This window comes from Lepisosteus oculatus, chromosome 7, assembly GCF_040954835.1.
Source record: "Lepisosteus oculatus isolate fLepOcu1 chromosome 7, fLepOcu1.hap2, whole genome shotgun sequence".
NCBI classification, from domain to species: domain Eukaryota; kingdom Metazoa; phylum Chordata; class Actinopteri; order Semionotiformes; family Lepisosteidae; genus Lepisosteus; species Lepisosteus oculatus.
In genome coordinates, this window is record NC_090702.1 from 39,520,373 (window position 1) to 39,538,305 (window position 17,933).

The window sequence follows — 17,933 nt, forward strand, 5'->3', positions numbered from 1 at the left end:
AACAGATTGGGAGTGGCTCCACTGGCCTCTCCACTCTCCCAAGACTGAGCAGTGTGTTAGGAATGATTGATAGAACAGCAAGAAGGAAATAAGCAAATGGACCACAAGACCAGCCTAAGAGTTTTCATATACCTACTCTTGGTTTTTGAGGCAATGCAAGGTAAGTCCATTTAAAAATGGCTTTTATGATGTTCTTTTTTAGTTTCTACTTAAAAATAATACAACAGATTTCATATGACTTATTTTCACCCTAATTGATGAGAACTGGGCTTGCCATTGACACAAGATATTTCACATGTTAAATATTTTACACATACATAATCACCATGTTGTCGTACCGTATATCATTAACATTTCACGTATATTACATCTTCTCAGCCTCGGTAGTTTTGTTATTACACCACTATTGAAAATGGAGAATTTGAAGTTAGGACATACATTAATTTTGTGCTGTAGACAGGATTAGTTACTGGCGTTTGAATATAGCCATGTTTTAGCCTAGCTCCAGTCTAGGATGGACATGTTTCCTTAAGGTATAACTAACAATTAAAGACTAATTATTTCATTGTTGGCGATTATGTCATTATTTAATTGTTGGCAATTCTGTTCTAATGGTTCTGAGAAGTATCATTAGACACATAAGTTCTTATGTATTGCATGTAATTCAGGTCAGGTCATATCATTAACATTTCACGGATATTACATCTTCTCAGCCTCTGTAGTTTTGTTATTACACCACTATTTTAAATTGAGAATTTGAATTTAGGAAGCAATAATGTTTGAAAACATATAGAATAACTATCTTTGTTTCTTTATAGTTGTTGTTTCAGAGGTCTAAAAGATCAGTTAAGTGTGAAATAGTTATTTTTATTATTTTATATATGTATTAAATAAAAAATACATATATACTGTGTATATAGAATAGTTTTCAGCCAAGCTCCATATCTTAAGAAGATGTTTGATGTTGTCCATACATACATCCAGAGGTGTAATAAAGGCAGTATGAGAAAGTATTAATTTTTATTTTGACTGCAGCTTCTAACTATTCACACTTCTCCAAAATTCAGCTGATTTTATTTCTCTCAAACATCCCACAATTAGAGAACCACACAAATTCCAAAGTTCTGTTATACAAGCATGTCATATGAGTCTCACAGCCATCATGGTTGTCTATACTGTCGGCTCATTCTTTTTACTGAGAGTCTTACTATTATTTACAGGCTTTGTTTCTGTAGATCTGTAAGGTCCTATTTTTCTGTTGAGAATTTTATTGAAACATTAAAAGAAAACCTTTTGCAAACAACAAATTAAACATTTCAGTGTCCTGTAGTATGGGTCAATACAGGCAGCCACAGTTTTGTTGTGAACAGCAGTACTATAAGATACTAAGTGTATGTTTAAAATGAAGGTAGATTTAAGTGTATTTACTGAGAAAACAAATGAAAATGACTTCAGAACAGCTTTTTCAGAAGACATTATGTGTTCCATAGAAAACGTACAGACTTAGTTATTTATATAACCATTGCAATATGCGTATTGGCATTCCACTGAAAAGCGAATGGCTATAAGCACAAAGGGGGAAAATATTACAGCAATCCATATTATATAATATAACAGTATCCTTATTAGAATCTACCATACAAATTTAGACAGGATGTTTCTTTCTTTAAAAATGACCTCATTATGATTTTGGAGGATGTGTCTGAATACCTGTATTTACAGTATGCTTTAGCCTGGTCACCATCTGTTGAATGATTTCCCAACATTTAGTCAGAATGACAGAGCTCTTCTCTGAGCATGGCTTTTTGGTGGAAGCAGCTTGCAGTGCTAAAGCATGCAAACCAGGGATGTTATGAATTTTTACAGCTGTAATTATTTCTTGTATGTGTGTGAGAGGCACTGGCTACAGTGCTTTCACTGTTGCCTCTCAGTATCGGACTCCTGGATTGAATTGCCCAGGTGCATGTGTTAGAAGAATCTACATGTTCTCCCTGTGTTCACAGGGTTTTTCGCCAGGTTCTATGGTCCCACCCTGTCCCTATGATTGGCTATTTTCAGTTTTGCTCCATTCCTGTTTTGTTTCCTGATCCCAAAGAGAAAGGAAGCAGGGATTCTCATCTCTGTACTTTGCCCAATGAGAGCTTCTGGTGGGCCTTGTTATTGTAACCCAACAATATAACAAATAACTTCTAACATTTTATGAATTGCCTCACAGGGTCAACCACAATTAATTTCCTTTGTTGCATTAGCATTCACCAGGACTAATTTATACATTCTCACTACTGTACCTCAGAAATACAACACACAGAGGAACTTATAGATCGAGACACCAAAAATGGGCTTTTATAGTGAGATTCAGGATGATGAAGAAAACTAAAAAATACAGTGCAACCTGTTCAGAAAATAAAAAATGCCTTTAAAACAAAAAACAGAAGAATCAGAGACTCAATTAATAATTACAAAAACAAGTTACAACAAAATTCTGTTTGTTTCTATTGTAAAGGTGTACGTGGAACTATTTCATTTGCTGGTTTACCAAGCACAGCAAACGTGGCAGAAAACAGTAATTCTGGTACTGTGGTGGCCCAGTTCCAAATGACAATTTCTGGAGGAGCCAGTATCGCACCTAAATATCCCACAATACGGAACTCAAATCCTCTGACTAAGGCTTTTCAAGTCTCAATGACTGGACTCAACAGTGGTGAGGTAAGTTAGGACATACATTAATTTTGTACTGTAGATAGGATTAGTTACTGGCATTTGAATATATCTATGTTTTAGCCTAGCTCCAGTCTAGGATGGACATGTTTCCTTAAGGTATAACTAACAATTAAAGACTAATTATTTCATTGTTGGTGATTATTTCATTATTTAATTGCTGGCAATTCTGTTCTAATGGTTCTGAGAAGTATCATTAGATACATAAGTTCTTATGTACTGCATGTAATTCAGGTCAGATGTTTTATTGTGAATGTTTCATTATTTGCTAATTTTACATGTATAAGCCACTAAGAGCATATAACACTATGAATATGAAACCAACTATTCTGTCAGCTGTGCATCAACCAGGTGGAAGCAGTGGTGGATCAATTAGGTCCACATTTATACTTAACTCTTTGGATTTGGATTTATTATTATTAAGACGTATCTAATGTTAAGCAAAACTCTTGACCTGATGGAAGCAAAGATAGTGTAGGTGACTGGTTTGTGTAGGTACTGTATGTGTCAAACTATCAGACAAATTCCCAGAAGATGACCAGTAACTTATGTGACCACGATCAAGTGATATACAGTATGTGGCAGCAAGGAACAGAAAAGTAGATAGTGAATATAGAGGTGGGAAAGCAGGAGAAGAGACCAGAGTGAGCAAGGTACTGCTTACAGCCCTCATTTGCCACTGGAATTAACTTTTTATGTAATTTTTTATTTATGTGTTCAGTCTCATTTTTACTGTAGGTATACCAAATCTTTACTAAATCAAACTTCTCAGTAAAATGAATCTATTTTCAGACTAAACGCTGACATATTACTGCAGTTGTTGTATTTTATGTCATTGCCTTTGGTTAAAACTGTTTTATCTGTTGCATACAATTTTCACTAGTACTCAACCACTCTACTATGAAATAGAAAAAACATATATGTTTTGGTCTCTAGCAAAATCCATCCTAATAAAAAAGAGTGAGCAACCGCCTAGCATGCTTACAAAAATAATTCCAAAAAACATTTTTTTAAAAACCCACAAATATGACTACATAAATTGCTTTATTTCATGATGAGCTTTTATCAAATCTTTCATGAATTTAGAGTGTCATTTCTCTGTCCTTTCATTTACAGCCAGGTCCTAAATACAATCAGGTCAGGTCAGAATAGCTACTAAGCACAAATTCATCAATCAAGAGCAAGACATACATTTTCTGGCAATCTAAAAACAATGTACAATAATAATTAGGAATCATGAAGAGTAGTTCTTGCTTGTTGAAAAATTGTTATGAATTATGTTGGATTCTTTATTTACTCTAAAATCAGAGCTTTAGTTTCATGTTATGTTCTAGGTGAGGATTACTGGAAACCCAATTCTTGATTTTGAAACAGCACCCAATGTTTTTGAATTGCCAATTCTGGCTGTGGACACAACAGGAGACAGCAACATGCAAATACTGACAGTGTACCTCACAGATGTGGATGAACCCCCTGTTTTTCTGGACAATTTGAATAACCAAGGTTGGTAGTTAAATAACAAAAAGACTGATGTAAAATACATTTTGCTCTGTTACTTTCACTATTACCTAAGGTCCAAAGCTGATATCAAAAATGAACATTATTTGAAAGAAGAGTGCTTTCATAAACACTTAGACACAAATATTAGCTTATTTAAACAACTGAAAAGCGGAAGACACAGAAACACATTTTTAAATTAAATTTATAGCAATTTATTTATTTAAGCAATCACAAAACTCAGCTTCTGCTCTAAACATTTCCACTGTAATCTGAATCATTCAGAAAAAATACCAACGCAGGAAAGAAAAATGAGAATGTGTATAGCATTCTTCTACACAATGAAATGTTGAGCAAATGTACTTTTGCATGTCCAATGGGAAAAGAGTTAAGCTCATCCGCAATTTTGATGAGCCTCAAGGGCTGACTGCTGTGGCTCCCACAATTCACCCTGTGTTGATAACAGCTGTGTCGATAATAGCCTGTGTTGATAACATTTCATTTTAAATGAAACATGGAAGAAATTGTTTGTGAATGATAAAAGTGCTGTACTATGGCTACATTACAGATTAGTATAGTCAAATAAAATGTCATCACAGGTGTCACATGCCCAGTTTCTGTTGCTAGGAAATATATGTACACAAAATGAAAAGCACCTGCATTAGAGGAATCTCTTAGCAATATATTTAATCTATAGTGTAACTTGAAGCAGTATTGACCATAAATGTTTTATATTTTTAGATTTATTAATTTACATTCCAGAGGGTACACCACCTGGACCTTTATATGAGCCTAATGTAGTTGATCCTGAAGGCAAACCACTCACGGTAATTTGCTTTTGTTTGCATTGGTAGCTTTAGGGAATTAACATTTTCAAACCTATTTTTACTTTCTTACAACATAGGTAAAAATATATAGAGAGATTTTATTTAAGGAATGAGCGGAGGAAAGAAAGAGTACAGAGCACCAAATGTCAGCCAGAGAGTCTACAGCTGTATATAGTAGTGTTTCCTGTGGTGATCCATGGTGGACAGAGGATCACCATGTTTTCTAGTTTTTTCTCCAGCTGAGATCTTAATAACAGGCTAATTAATTTCAGTTTCATATCTACTTTATGTTTGCAAACTTGAATTCAGGTCACTGATCAAATGGGATTTGTAATTGGTATCAGCCCTGTACCAGTTTCTCAGTTTCTGAGTTTCAGAACGTCCCTCATTCAGATGCGTTGCCTGAAATGTAAGTTGTCTGTTAGAGTGTCATTCCCACCTGTGGCTGTTCCTCATGAATTAAACTGGTCAGAGCTGTCTAATCAGAATTAACAGCAATCAAATTGAGGAGAGGCTGTATAAAGTTCTTTATGCTGAAGCTGGAGACAACTTCAATACCTACATTAGGTATTTCTGACACTCAAGACAGGCCAAAGAAAATAAATTAAATAAATGTCTAAACGAGTGAGCAGATCAATTAAATCAATTACCACTGGAGATTTAGAGCTTACCAGGAACAAAAGCCAGCAGACAGTGTTCCTTCAGGACCGGGGTTGGGAACCACTGGTGTACAGGAAAAAGAGAGAGGAGATACGTCAGCAAGATGTGAGGTAGGGCACCCAAAAGTTATTATAAGAGGGAAGTTACCTATTCAAAAGCACAGAATAAAGAATTATTTTTTTGAAACTGATAGAAATGGGAGAAAACAAATATTCTAATAAAAAAAAGGTGATTATATTTTCCACATGTGAAATTACAACCCTTGTTAGGCTAGCTGTGTGACTCAAACAGTAAAGGCACTTGTTGAAGTGAAGGTTGAGCTCTAAGGTGTTGAAGGTACAAGAGTAGGTCTGATCACTGGCCTCCTGTGGCCTGCACTTTCTCAAGCATGCAATTGTTCTGACTAATATGGGTTGAGCTGGTGCACTATGGGACACACTGTTTTATCTGTGGTGACAATGAGATCTATAATCTGAGGACTGAAGTTAACTGTGATATTTTATGGGGAGTCTCTTCATGATAACCCATGAAGGCCAAGAAGCTTAGCAAACTAGTATTTTTTGCTTTCTCTTTTTTTTTTTAAGTTTTCACTTAAACCAGAAAACCCTGCCTTCAGCATTAACCCAGGGAATGGATTTATTGCCTCAAGTCAAATATTTGATTATGAGACTGGGAATAAAAGGTAAAGCAGAAAAAGTTATTTTCACATGTTATTGTGCTATTAATGGTTGTTTTGCAAAATAAACGGGAAATGTTTGATTAAGGTAATCAATCAATTATTGAATGTTATGTCTACATCAACTTTTGATGATATCTCTACCAAAACATACCATAATTTAAAGGAAGTGTATGAGGCAGACCCCCTTAAACTTGACACAGGCCATTAGATGAGGCCTTCATTTCAAATGAAAGGTAATTTCAATATGTGAAGAAGACTCGGTTTATCTGAATTTTATTATTTTCTGCAAATAAATGTTTTATGTTAATAATTTTTTGCTTGATTTGCAGCTATACTTTTAGTATGTCGGTGACTGATGGGACACACACCGTTGTGAAGACAGTAATTGTATACATTGTGAACACTAATGATGCCAAGCCTCAGTTTAAAATGTGAGTTTCTCGCATCACATTCTCACTGAAAGAAGAGGGCTTGCTTACACATTAATGTAAACAGGATCCTTGCTTTTTTCCTATTGTAAATTGGAATTTTTTTTGACGACTTGGATTCAGGAAGAATATCCATCCCAAAAAATATGTAGAATGCATTAATTATTTAGATACTGTGGTGTTAATGTATGATATGCAGATAAACCTAGGTTTTGCTTTGGAATTTATATGTACTTTGGAGTTTTTTTTACTTAGTATTCAATAGTTTTAAATGTTATAGTTTGGTAAATAACTTAAAATCCATTTTGCTGTTGAAAATGTAACACTAATGCACTATTTTTATTCCTATCGTTCCAGTAAAAACACATTTTTTACAATTCCCGAGGAGCTGCCTCCTGGACAAGTAGTGGCTAATATCACAGCTGAAGATCCCGATAGCTTTAATTATGTTGGATACCTGCTCTACAGTTTAAGTCCCACTCAGTATTTTGCAATTAACAAATGTAAGTACATTAAAAATGCCAACAACGCTATATGAGGGTTTTGTACATTTCGACATGAATCCTTTGTGGTGTTATTTGTAATGTTTTAGTTTTTCAATTCTTTGATGTCCTTAGGAGTCACGATAGCAGTGTATATAATTCAGAACTCTATGTGGATTATAGATATTCTTCTAAACAGATGATTATTTTCTGCTCCCCATGGTACTGGACTGTTCCTGTGACTTCTCCCCTTTAACCTCAAGCTTCACCCTTTCCCACTGTCTTTCTTTATAAAAATAAGGAGGAATCCCCTTTCTATCTCTTTCCTCTCTGGTGCGTCCAGCAGTTGTTTGCTCCTCTGTTTCACCCTCTGCCCTTCCAGCTTCTTTCCTGCTCTGCGATTAGCATCCCTCACTGTAATGAAAAGAGCAATAAAACTGTCAGTGAGTCTGCAGCAGTCATCTCCAGTCTGTTATTCCCCAGGTTGCTTACACAGAACCGGGTTAGCCACAGTATTTAAGAGCAAAAGCAGGGAGGCCACAATTTAATAATTCTGCTTCGAAAATCTTCTGCTGGATTTATTCCTTCTCTGTTTTTAAATGTCTTGATTTGGAAACCGTCTTTTGGCTAGTTACCATATTTAAGAACTTCATTACCATATTTAAGGAAATTTATGGCACTGACAACCAAATTTTCCTTCTGTGTTTTCAACTGATGGAATCATCAAAGAGACTTCCTGGCAGGTTTTGAAATAGACAGTAGAAACTAGGGAATTAGCACGTGCTTCAGGTTCTGGAAGCCAAAAGACTTAATATTTATTGAATTTCCCATGTCCTAAATATTATTTTCCTTAAATTATTGTTTTGGACATAGATCCTACCTTGCCTGCAACTGTAAGGTGCAATCCAGCAGGTCAGTTTAACAGACCTGGCTCCTGATCCTCAAATAAGTGTGAAGAAAAGTTGTTCACCCAGGATTTTCTCAACAAATCAATTTATATCCCAATGTGAATTGATTTCAGTACTGCAACTCTAAAGCTAAAAATACAAGTTTGACCTATTCTGCAATCCCTGATGAGGAAACCCTATTGAACTATTATATCACTATTAGATCTGAGTTCCACTAAAGTGCTTGTCCTTCTGTGATGATCTGTGTTTCAGACAGTGGAGTTATTACCGTGGCGATGAGGATGGACCGCGATGCCCAGCCGCTTCGAGACAGTCCACTCGTAACGGTGCTAGTGACAGCCAGATACAGCCCCCCAGGAGTTCACACAAACTCTCTAACTCTCACCTTCAACATCACAGACATCAATGACAATCCTCCGGATTGTAACCCTGCTGCCCAAAGGTACAGTATGTGTCAAAAACATCCACTAAATTAAAATAAACGGATAACACTGTTACAGTAGGGCAGTGAATGGCCCAGCTCCCTAGATTCATCAATGAGCAGCAGTGAGCAGGCTGGAGATAGGAGTCTTCATTTCAACAACAGGCGTTTTACTGCTGTTTAGTTTACAGTGGATGTGTGAGAACGAGAGAGGGACCACAGTCCTTCTCATAAAGGCAATGTGGCGAAAGGGAAAGGGAAGATGGGGGAACCCCTTTGTACATAGAAACCAGGATGAAGGTGGAGAGGGAAGTGGAACAGTCTGAGACCGAGGCAATTGAACACTAGATAGCAACCCCACCCCCCCCACGAGTCCTCACTCCCAAGGATAGCTTCGTAGACCTGGAGGTGGACTGCCTATCTTCTCTGCTTCTAAGACAGAGCCTTTCCTTCGCCCTTTACAGGGCTTTGGGCTGGGGGCACAAGAGGAGGCCTGCAGTCTAGTTACCTTACCAGACCAGCTGGTCTTGGTCTTGGTCTTGGCAGGCACACTCCATACCTGGACTCTCTCACTTGCTCCACTACTGTCCACATCCCCATCCACTTGGGCTCCAGCTTCAGATTCCAAAGCGCTGACACATGGTTTGATACTGTATATCCTTGACCTCCAAGGAAGGCCCAGCCTGCTGAAAAATCCTTCAATCAGAGCATCTCTCACCATTTCCACTTCTTGGTCTGACAGGGCTGTACCCGTTGAGCCAGTGCATAAAGTGGTCTATGGCCACAAGCACAAACTGGTTTCCCCTCGGGGTTATAAGCAGAGGACACATTTATGCATTATTGTTAATTTTTTGTTTCTAATCACAAAAATCACGAATTTGTAACACAGATACAAAATACATTTAAACTCATACGCTTTTACCAGCCCAATCATTTATTCCAGACTATGAAAAACACTGTATTTGTCTACATCTATATGTTAGAATTATATGGTTGTCATATTTTCAATTTAGGATATTATATATTATATATTATATATACAGTATATAATATATAAAATAAAAAATGTATACCATATATGTTTTATAAAGATGAGCACACAGCAGATGCTAACTCTTTTGTGAGTACATAACATGTTGTAACTGCAATCAAAGTAACGTTTATGACCCTTAAGACTGGCTGAGTTGTGCAAAGTTATTCAGGACAATACAAAACAATTTACCACACCTTAAATGCCCCTCAGACTATATACAAAAGACAGGAACAGTGTGTATTAAACCTAAATACAAAGAGAACAAGAGCGGTAGACTCAAAAAGCTGACTGGAGGGTTTCCATGGATACTTCAGAGACATACTGGATGTATTACATCTCATGGTTCTCTTTTTTAGGCAGGAAGTACCGGAGACAGAAGTAAAGGGAGCTCTGATTGCCACTGTAACATGCACAGATATAGATGTGGACCCTGCCAACAACCAGTTCAAATTCACAAACTTGTCTTGCCTGCGTTGCAATCGGATGTTTGCCTGGAGCACTAAAGAACCAGGAAATATTGTGGTAATCAGGACAACAAGAGCAGTTTTACCCTTGTGTACCTTATTGACACCTTGTATTCATTTAACAGTGTAACCAACAGGATGCAGGCTCTAACACTGAATGAATTATGTATAGATTCAACAATGCTAGGTGTTTCTGTCTAAATTCTGCTTATTCTATTTGTTAAATGCAGTTATCTAATACATGTAAGTATTGAAGTGGTTGCTAGATCTTAACAATTTGGACTAATTTGGAAATTGAGTTTTGCTTTAGTGTTGTTTACAGTGAAAGATACAGTGTCCCGTTTACCAATTTCTGATGTTTTCCAAAAAAAAAATGCTAACTGTACTGTCTAAATATGGAGTAAATAGGTAAAGCTGTAAGATTTACCCAATACAATGCAAAAGGAGAATAACTTAAACTTTAGAGCAGAACCTTATGACTGGTTCTGGTTTATAACTTAGCTGGTAAGGACTATACCTTACCTACTATACAAACACATTAAATCATTAAATCATTAAATAAAAACATTAAATTATCTCCCTGCCTTTTTTGCTGTTTTTAATTCCTGGGCTGTATTTAGTATTTAGGAATTTTTTATTCTAATTCCATCCCAAGAGAGCAAAATATACTGCTATTATACAGACCTGAGGCCTGATACAAAAAATTACACTAAGAAAGAACTATGTATGTTTGACAGCTCCCATAGCATGAATTTAACACTAGGCTTTTACAACTGGAATCTAATCTACTGAATATAAGAACACAGTATGTGATAGAGCACTGGGATGTATCATTGATTAATATCACATTTTCACAATATGATTTATTTTCTTTACAGTTAACCGGAAGTCTAGACATTGAAGACCCAAATAATTTCTACGTTGGTAATGAGTACAGTATTTCTGTTGTCGCTGAAGACTTAGGCAATCCTCAGATGAAAGGTACAGTACTTGCCATTTTCTAACTTTGTATACAATGATTCGTATACCCTGACAGAATGGCAGTTCTTCATGAATCTGATCTGAATTAATTCTGTTCTTGTCCACTTTAGGGACTGCATACATTTACGTAACAACTACCCCTGTGAATGAATATCCTCCTGTTTTCCACCCAGGTTTATACGTTTTCAATGTTTCTGAAATTGAAGGACGTGAGTAATTTTTTAATAAATCATACTGATTTTATAAATGTATGGTTGGGATGTACATCTGTTCCAAAATAATGTATTATGCTAGCAGACAGTTTACATTTTGTATATTGTTAACCACCTATCATTATCCAAAGCATAACCTTTAATATGTTTAAAAGTATGTTTTTAAAGACATATGCATGGAAGAAAGCAATTGTATTTTTATATTAAGTTGTGTGTACAGTGCAAATCATTTCTTTAGCAACATACGTATGTGTTACAGCTTCTGCAACAGTTGGAGTAGTAAATGCAACTGATGAAGATTTTCCCAGCATTGGGATAACATACTCAATTGCAGCTGGTGGAAGCACTCTTGGATTGAGCAACATATTTTGGATAGATCCCAATAAGGGGATAATAAAACTCTTGGTACGTCCGGACTATGAAGTTAAACAGCGCTATGACCTGCTCATAGAGGCTGTGGATGGAGATCCGATTAAGCCCCTCACTTCTACAGCAACAGTATGTACACCTTCCTAAGGGAAACAGACCTCTTTCTTACATCTCATCTTACATCTTAACAAGCACCATGAAAACATGCTTCTCTGGTGTTTTCATTGTGCTTTTACCTTGAAGTGCAGCGGATATCAAATAATTATAAATAAATACATTTTTCACATTTCTGAGGTGGGATTATAAATTATATTATATACCGTATATAGTTATTCAATATAAATGTTATTTATTTAAGAAAAGGACAAAATTGATAGGACATCAGTGGAAGACGGACCCCTCGACAATATTTACTAGTTGGAGAAGAATGGTTTGGCCAGATTTTGTAAACTGTGAATGAAATTGCAGCACCTTTCTTTAATTTAAATAAGTACAAAGAATTTAAGGGATGGCTATGCTTTTTTAAAAACAAACTTTTTAATTAGTTTGTATTATGCTTTTTCTTTTAGGTAATAATAAACATAATTGAAGTAAATGATGAGCCACCAGTCTGTCAGCCCAATGGTACTACTTTAATTATCCCAAGTGATCTCCGACCTGGCACAAATTTACGAGACTTCATCCTAACCTGCACAGATCTGGACTCTCCTCCCAGTTCCTTTAGATATGCAATGAAAGGTATCTTCTGCTTTTACATTCTTGTCCTACAGCTAACTTGTATCAATAACGAAGGCACTCAAAGTTATATGCACCACACCTCTGAGTTCTAATAGAGACAAATAAAATTTGCCACAACCTAGATCAGAAGCAGAGGCAGGAACTACTGAATTCAGTTTTTAGCTGTGATTCAAATAAAACTTTTTCCATTATCAGTTTAACATCCTTGTAGCAGAACAATCAAATTAATACAGAATTTGAGTAGGTTTGTGTTACTTGCCCCTTGTATTATCAGTAGTTCAGTCAAATTCTAATAACAATCAAATAAGAATATAAAGTAATAACATACTAAATAGTTTGGTGTTAACTCACCCGATTAAGGTGGTGGCTGAAGATCAGCTCCGACACAACCCCACTCACAAGGAATGAACCAGGGAGGCAGCCTTAAAGGTGAAGTTTGGATGGAGAGATGGGAGCTAGAATAGAAGAACAGAATTAGAAGCAGCTGCCGTGTACAGTATTTATATGTGGGACAGCAGAAGTGTTCGTTTAGAATTCAAACTTCTGTTAAATACCCCCACTTTTCATAACTTTCATAACCATATACATAGTATTGTAACTCAACGGGGCTCAGGCGGGCGCCCTTGCTGCATTAGATCGCCCCCCCACCGTCGGGGGCTCAAACCCGGGACTCCCGCGTCTCTCAGCAGCGACCCAGCCCCGTGAGCTAAAGAGAGATCTCTCTACAGCCCAGTAGCTGTGGTCCTGCTATCACAGGGAAGAGCGGTGACGTCACCTGCTCTGGTACGCCGGCTCTTACACAGTGCCTGTCGGCCGTAAGCGTTACAGTATTAAGTTCTAAAATTAAGTTCTGGCATGATCTCTGCTGGCCAGCTGCAGTTTTCATGATTGGTTGTCTGTCAGTTTTGAAAAATACCTATGCAATATCTTTCACAGATTTGTTACCTGATAATGAAGTGTGTCAAAGAAAATATTTGTTTTTACAAAACCAAAAGCAACTTCCAGAACAATTCCATTAGTAGCATACTTTAAATTCATTCACATGATTTTTGTATGGCTTTTACAGGTGTTAGTAATGTGAACAACCACTTTGTTTTTTCACCAACGTCTGGAACAAACATCACTAGGCTGATTCTCAAAGAACCCTTTGACTACAGTGGTGGGCTCGACAAAACCTGGAACTATAAACTCACTGTTTTAATCTTTGATGATAACCTACTAGTCGGGGCCCGTCAACCTAAAGGACTGGTTGGGACTGGCACAATTATAATAAATATTCAAGTTGTAAACCCATCCCTAACCACAGTTTCAACTACCACCCCAGTAAGTATACAATATCTAGAATTTCAGTTGAGAGTGTTACATTTTTGTGTACAGACATTATTGAGGCTCAATTTAGATCAGTGGTTCTTAACCTTTACTGCAGTATGAAACCCCTTTTGTTCTCAAAATGTGTTCTTGCACACATTAAAAAATGTATTTAAGTCATTAGTGTTTGCAATGATTAACCTAAACAAATCTGGCATGTCTCTCAGCCCCAGGGGGTATGTGCACCCCAGTTTAAGAACCACTGATCTAGATACTTTAATTATGATATCCATCTAAATCATACTTAATTATACTTTTTCTACAGTAATTCCTAAAATTATCTATTATGTTTATTGATGAAATCGTCAATATCTGTATATTAAAGTGAATTTGTAACTGCAGACTAATCTGGGCATTTCTGTCTATAACTAAGGATAGTTCACTCGAACTTTGCCATTTTGTAACAACATTCTCCTGTAGCAATTTTAAAGTAGTGAGTGGAGGATAACCTATCATAATTTATTTTGCAGCCAAGTATTACATACATCACCAAAAAAGAGAATGTGTATTCATCCACTGCATGGTATGTCCCTTTTATTATTGCCCTGGGCTCAATGATCTTGCTTGGGCTTTTGGGATATTTACTCTATCAACTGGGAAAGTATCTCTCAACTAAAGACTGCAGCTGTTGCGTGCCCAGAGTGAACAAGTACAAGGAATCACTGTGAGTGCTTTTAAGTTTTTATGTCCCAAAATCTCTGATCTTTTATTGCTTTTTTTTCTTCCACCACATTTGTGATAGTGCTTTACAGCTTAGGAATGGTGTTCCTCTCAAAGTGGCTCTCTAGTGAGAGTATTAAGAAACCCTTTTGTCTTGCCTCAGTACAAAGATAACACCTTTGATGTACCTTTCTCATTTTATTCAGGCAACAACAGTTGTAGTGGTCCTTCCACAATTACTAAGTGTCTCTGGATATTGCACTTAATTGTTACCGAATATTAAGTTAAGAAACACCCTGTGGTTTCTCACATATGTTTTAACCTGTATCAAATCTCAAAATGTGTCGATCAATTCTTTTTCAGTTGTTCCTAGATAGTTCAGGTTTTAGTATTGTTCAATAAAAAAGTATTCCCGAGTAATTTTCATCTCTCTTTTTATTTGACAGGATCCCAGAAACAGGTATGGAATTGATAATTGACTTTTTGAATGTACTGTATTATCAATGTGATTTTGTTAAAGAAAATGCTTACTTACTGATTGAATTATTAACTTACAGGCAATAACGCCAAGAAAGAAGTTGTAATGGTGAGTTTCCTCTACCTTCACAGCAAAAACTTCTCAAGCTGTTTGCTACTTTACAATGATTAATATTTACTAAAAATATTTATCATCATTTTCTCACTTAGGAGATGACCAAAATAAACACAGTCTTTGATGGAGAAGCAGTCGATCCAGGTGAGAAGTCTTATTTGCAACCGCCACTTTTTAAAAATAATATACAGTTTTTATTTCAGAAAGAGCTAGAAAGTTGTACATATTTCCTTGGTTTTAGATGGAAAAACAAGAGTGAATGGAAAATAAGCGACAGGTATAGAGATTCTCTGGAAGCCATTTAATTAAAAGCTGTGTTGCAGAATTTGTCAGAATTCAACCAAGGGTGACAAGTTTTAATGGACAGCTTAGCAGGTCTTTGTAAATGCTTCAGGATAAATTTGCTCTTTCAACACATATCCTTCATGGGATATACAATATAAATACTTTGTCAAATAACAAGTTTATAATAAAAAAATATTTCAAATGAAGTGCTATCTACTCTTATCTTTCCATTATTTCCCTGTTTGATTGACAATCCATAAGCCAATAAGAAAAACAGTCTCTAACAGCTGCTTTATAAAATGAAACCCTATTATATAACTGTCCTCTTTAGAGACTGATACTCAGAGCCTGCCTGATCTGATAACATTTGCTGTGTGGTGTGTTCAGTCACAGGAAAGGTCTATGAATACAACACCAAGTCTGGAGCGAGGAGGTGGAAGGATACTCAGATAATCACAAAGCCTCAGCTCAAACAGCCAGAAAGCAGCACACTTATAATCCCCGTTGAGCCTCCCAGCCCCATCACACCGAAAGGAAGGGCCAGCACAGCAAAGGGGCAAGAGGCTAGTAAACCAGATGAGAAGGAAGCTGAGAACAAGATCCCACTTGACCCCAAGGGCTGGCACTCCCGTCTGACACAGAGGCCGGCAGGAAGGCAGTCAGCACTGAAGCCTCAACAGAAAGACCCGGAGAAGCCCATTCTGGAGAGCGGAGACCTCTCAGAAGTTTAAAACATTGTTGCTTTTTTTTTGTCCTTTTTCTTCAGTATTGAAATCTCCAAAATATTTCATCCATCCATTTCTGGACCTCTTCATCCAATTCACTGCATCGCAGGGGAGCAGAAGCCTATCCCAGCAAGCAGTTGGCGCAAGGCAGGGTACACAATGGACAGGACGCCAGTCCATCGGCAGTCAGACACAAACACAGACACACCAGCGTCAGTTGACCAGAAATTAATTAACCAATCTGTATGATATTGGACCATAGGAGGAAACCAGAGCACCTGGAGGAAACCCACACAAACACAGGGAGAACATACAAACTCCACACAGATAATACCCCACGGACCCAGTGCTACGAGGCAGCACTGCTAGCCACTGTGCCGGTAAAATACATTAATAGCAATTACTCTTTGCACAGACGTTTTGACAAATCTGTGCCAATTCAATGCTAAAAATCAGTGTAAGTTGTACTAAATGACAATTTCTGTGATAGTTTTGATTAGTTTGCAACACTGTGAGACTTTTGGAAAGCATTGGCTGTGCACCACTTTGTCTACCACCTTTTTCAGATCTCACATCTTAACACTTTTGACACAGCAGAAATCAATGTGTTCACTCCTGAGTTCCTTTAAAAGACAGTTTTTCCTCAAATACCATGACTGTGATTCATCCAATGAAAGCACTTAAGCAAGGTGATTCACCATTTTAAAGCACTACTTAGAAAAGTAAGAAAATGTTTTTTCATTTATGAAGCAGTTTACTTTTCCTGATCAGTGTAAAGCTTTTGACTATGATTTTGAATGTGAACCTCAATCAGGACTCAAAAGAAAGTTCAAATTAAAAAAAACTTGTATCATTTTATAATACTTTTAGAAACATTTAATAAATTGTAGATACTAATATTCACTGTTTTGTCCTTTACTGTTAGCAATTGTTTAACAGCAGTTACCTGTTGTCTTACATGTTTATTTCCAGCTGTAATTTATTAAACAATAGTTCATGAGTTGTTGTTGATACTCTATTTTTATACTTTGATACTTTTTAACTATGTATTGCTGTAATTAAGGCCATTTGAAAATAACATTAAAATATTCACCAATAGTGTTTTTTCAGCTCTCGGGTATTAAACCAAAAGAGGCATTCAGCTCAGGGACCCAGCAGTTACGAGGTCTTGTCCTGTGATCTCACTGGTCTACCTTGACTGTAATTTTGCGGCATGAGGCAGAGAGATTGTGAAAGGATGAACAGCTCCATGACCTGTTGGGTCATGGGAGCTTGTCTACTCCTCGTTCTCCAGGGGGAGTACTGGAATTGCCACTCTACGCTCAGGAATAAAGCTCCTTAGTTTTGCTGACGTTGGGTGTGAGGTTGTTGTCTTCACACCATTGTAAGGAGATTAACCTCCTCCCTGTAGGCCCTCTCATCATTGTCTGTGATCAGACCTACAACTGTGGTGTCATCGGCAAACTTGATGATGGAGTTGGTGTCGTGTTTGGCTTTAGAGTCGTGGGTGTAGAGGGAGTAGAGCAATGTCAGCAGCCATATCACTCTGCAACTCGCAACTGGCAACCCACTGAAGCTAAGCAGGTGTGAGCCTTGTCAGTACCTGGATGAGAGACCTCCTGGGAAAGCTAAGGTTGCTGCTGGAAGAGGTGTTAGTGGGGCCAGTAGGGGGTGCTCACCCTGTGGTCCATGTGGGTCCTAATGCCCCAGTATAGTGATGGGGACACTATACTGTAAACATGCCCCGTCATTCGGATGAGACATAAAACCGAGGTCCTGACTCTCTGTGGTCATTAAAAATCCCAGGGTGTTTCTCGAAAAGAGTAGGGGTATAACCCTGGTGTCCTGGCCAAATTTCCCATTGGCCCTTACCAATCATGGCCTCC

At 37.2% G+C, this 17,933-nt stretch overlaps 1 protein-coding gene across 1 annotated transcript; it reads left to right on the forward strand.

Moving 5' to 3' along the window:
• The first annotated feature begins 53 nt into the window (after positions 1–53).
• LOC102690001 (cadherin-related family member 3) lies at positions 54–16,422 on the forward strand. The gene is made up of 19 exons (XM_006633385.3): positions 54–160; positions 2,504–2,706; positions 4,053–4,221; positions 4,957–5,042; positions 6,287–6,384; positions 6,711–6,812; positions 7,167–7,312; positions 8,452–8,641; positions 10,010–10,175; positions 10,996–11,098; positions 11,209–11,307; positions 11,570–11,808; positions 12,249–12,417; positions 13,484–13,740; positions 14,256–14,449; positions 14,892–14,905; positions 15,003–15,031; positions 15,133–15,181; positions 15,710–16,422. The coding sequence occupies exons 1-19, from the start codon at positions 97–99 to the stop codon at positions 16,051–16,053; spliced, it is 2,721 nt and encodes a 906-aa protein (XP_006633448.2). The 5' UTR covers positions 54–96; the 3' UTR covers positions 16,054–16,422.
• Positions 16,423–17,933: the final 1,511 nt, after the last annotated feature.

What these genes read in the sequence shown, in the direction of transcription:
- LOC102690001 (XM_006633385.3), top strand. Translation starts at nt 97, where the DNA reads ATGGACCACAAGACCAGCCTAAGAGTTTTCATATACCTACTCTTGGTT. An exon ending in CTGGACTCAACAGTGGTGAG is followed by an intron (nt 2,707 to 4,052) that starts GTAAGTTAGGAC and finishes GTTATGTTCTAG; the next exon opens with GTGAGGATTACTGGAAACCC. An exon ending in GGACAATTTGAATAACCAAG is followed by an intron (nt 4,222 to 4,956) that starts GTTGGTAGTTAA and finishes TTATATTTTTAG; the next exon opens with ATTTATTAATTTACATTCCA.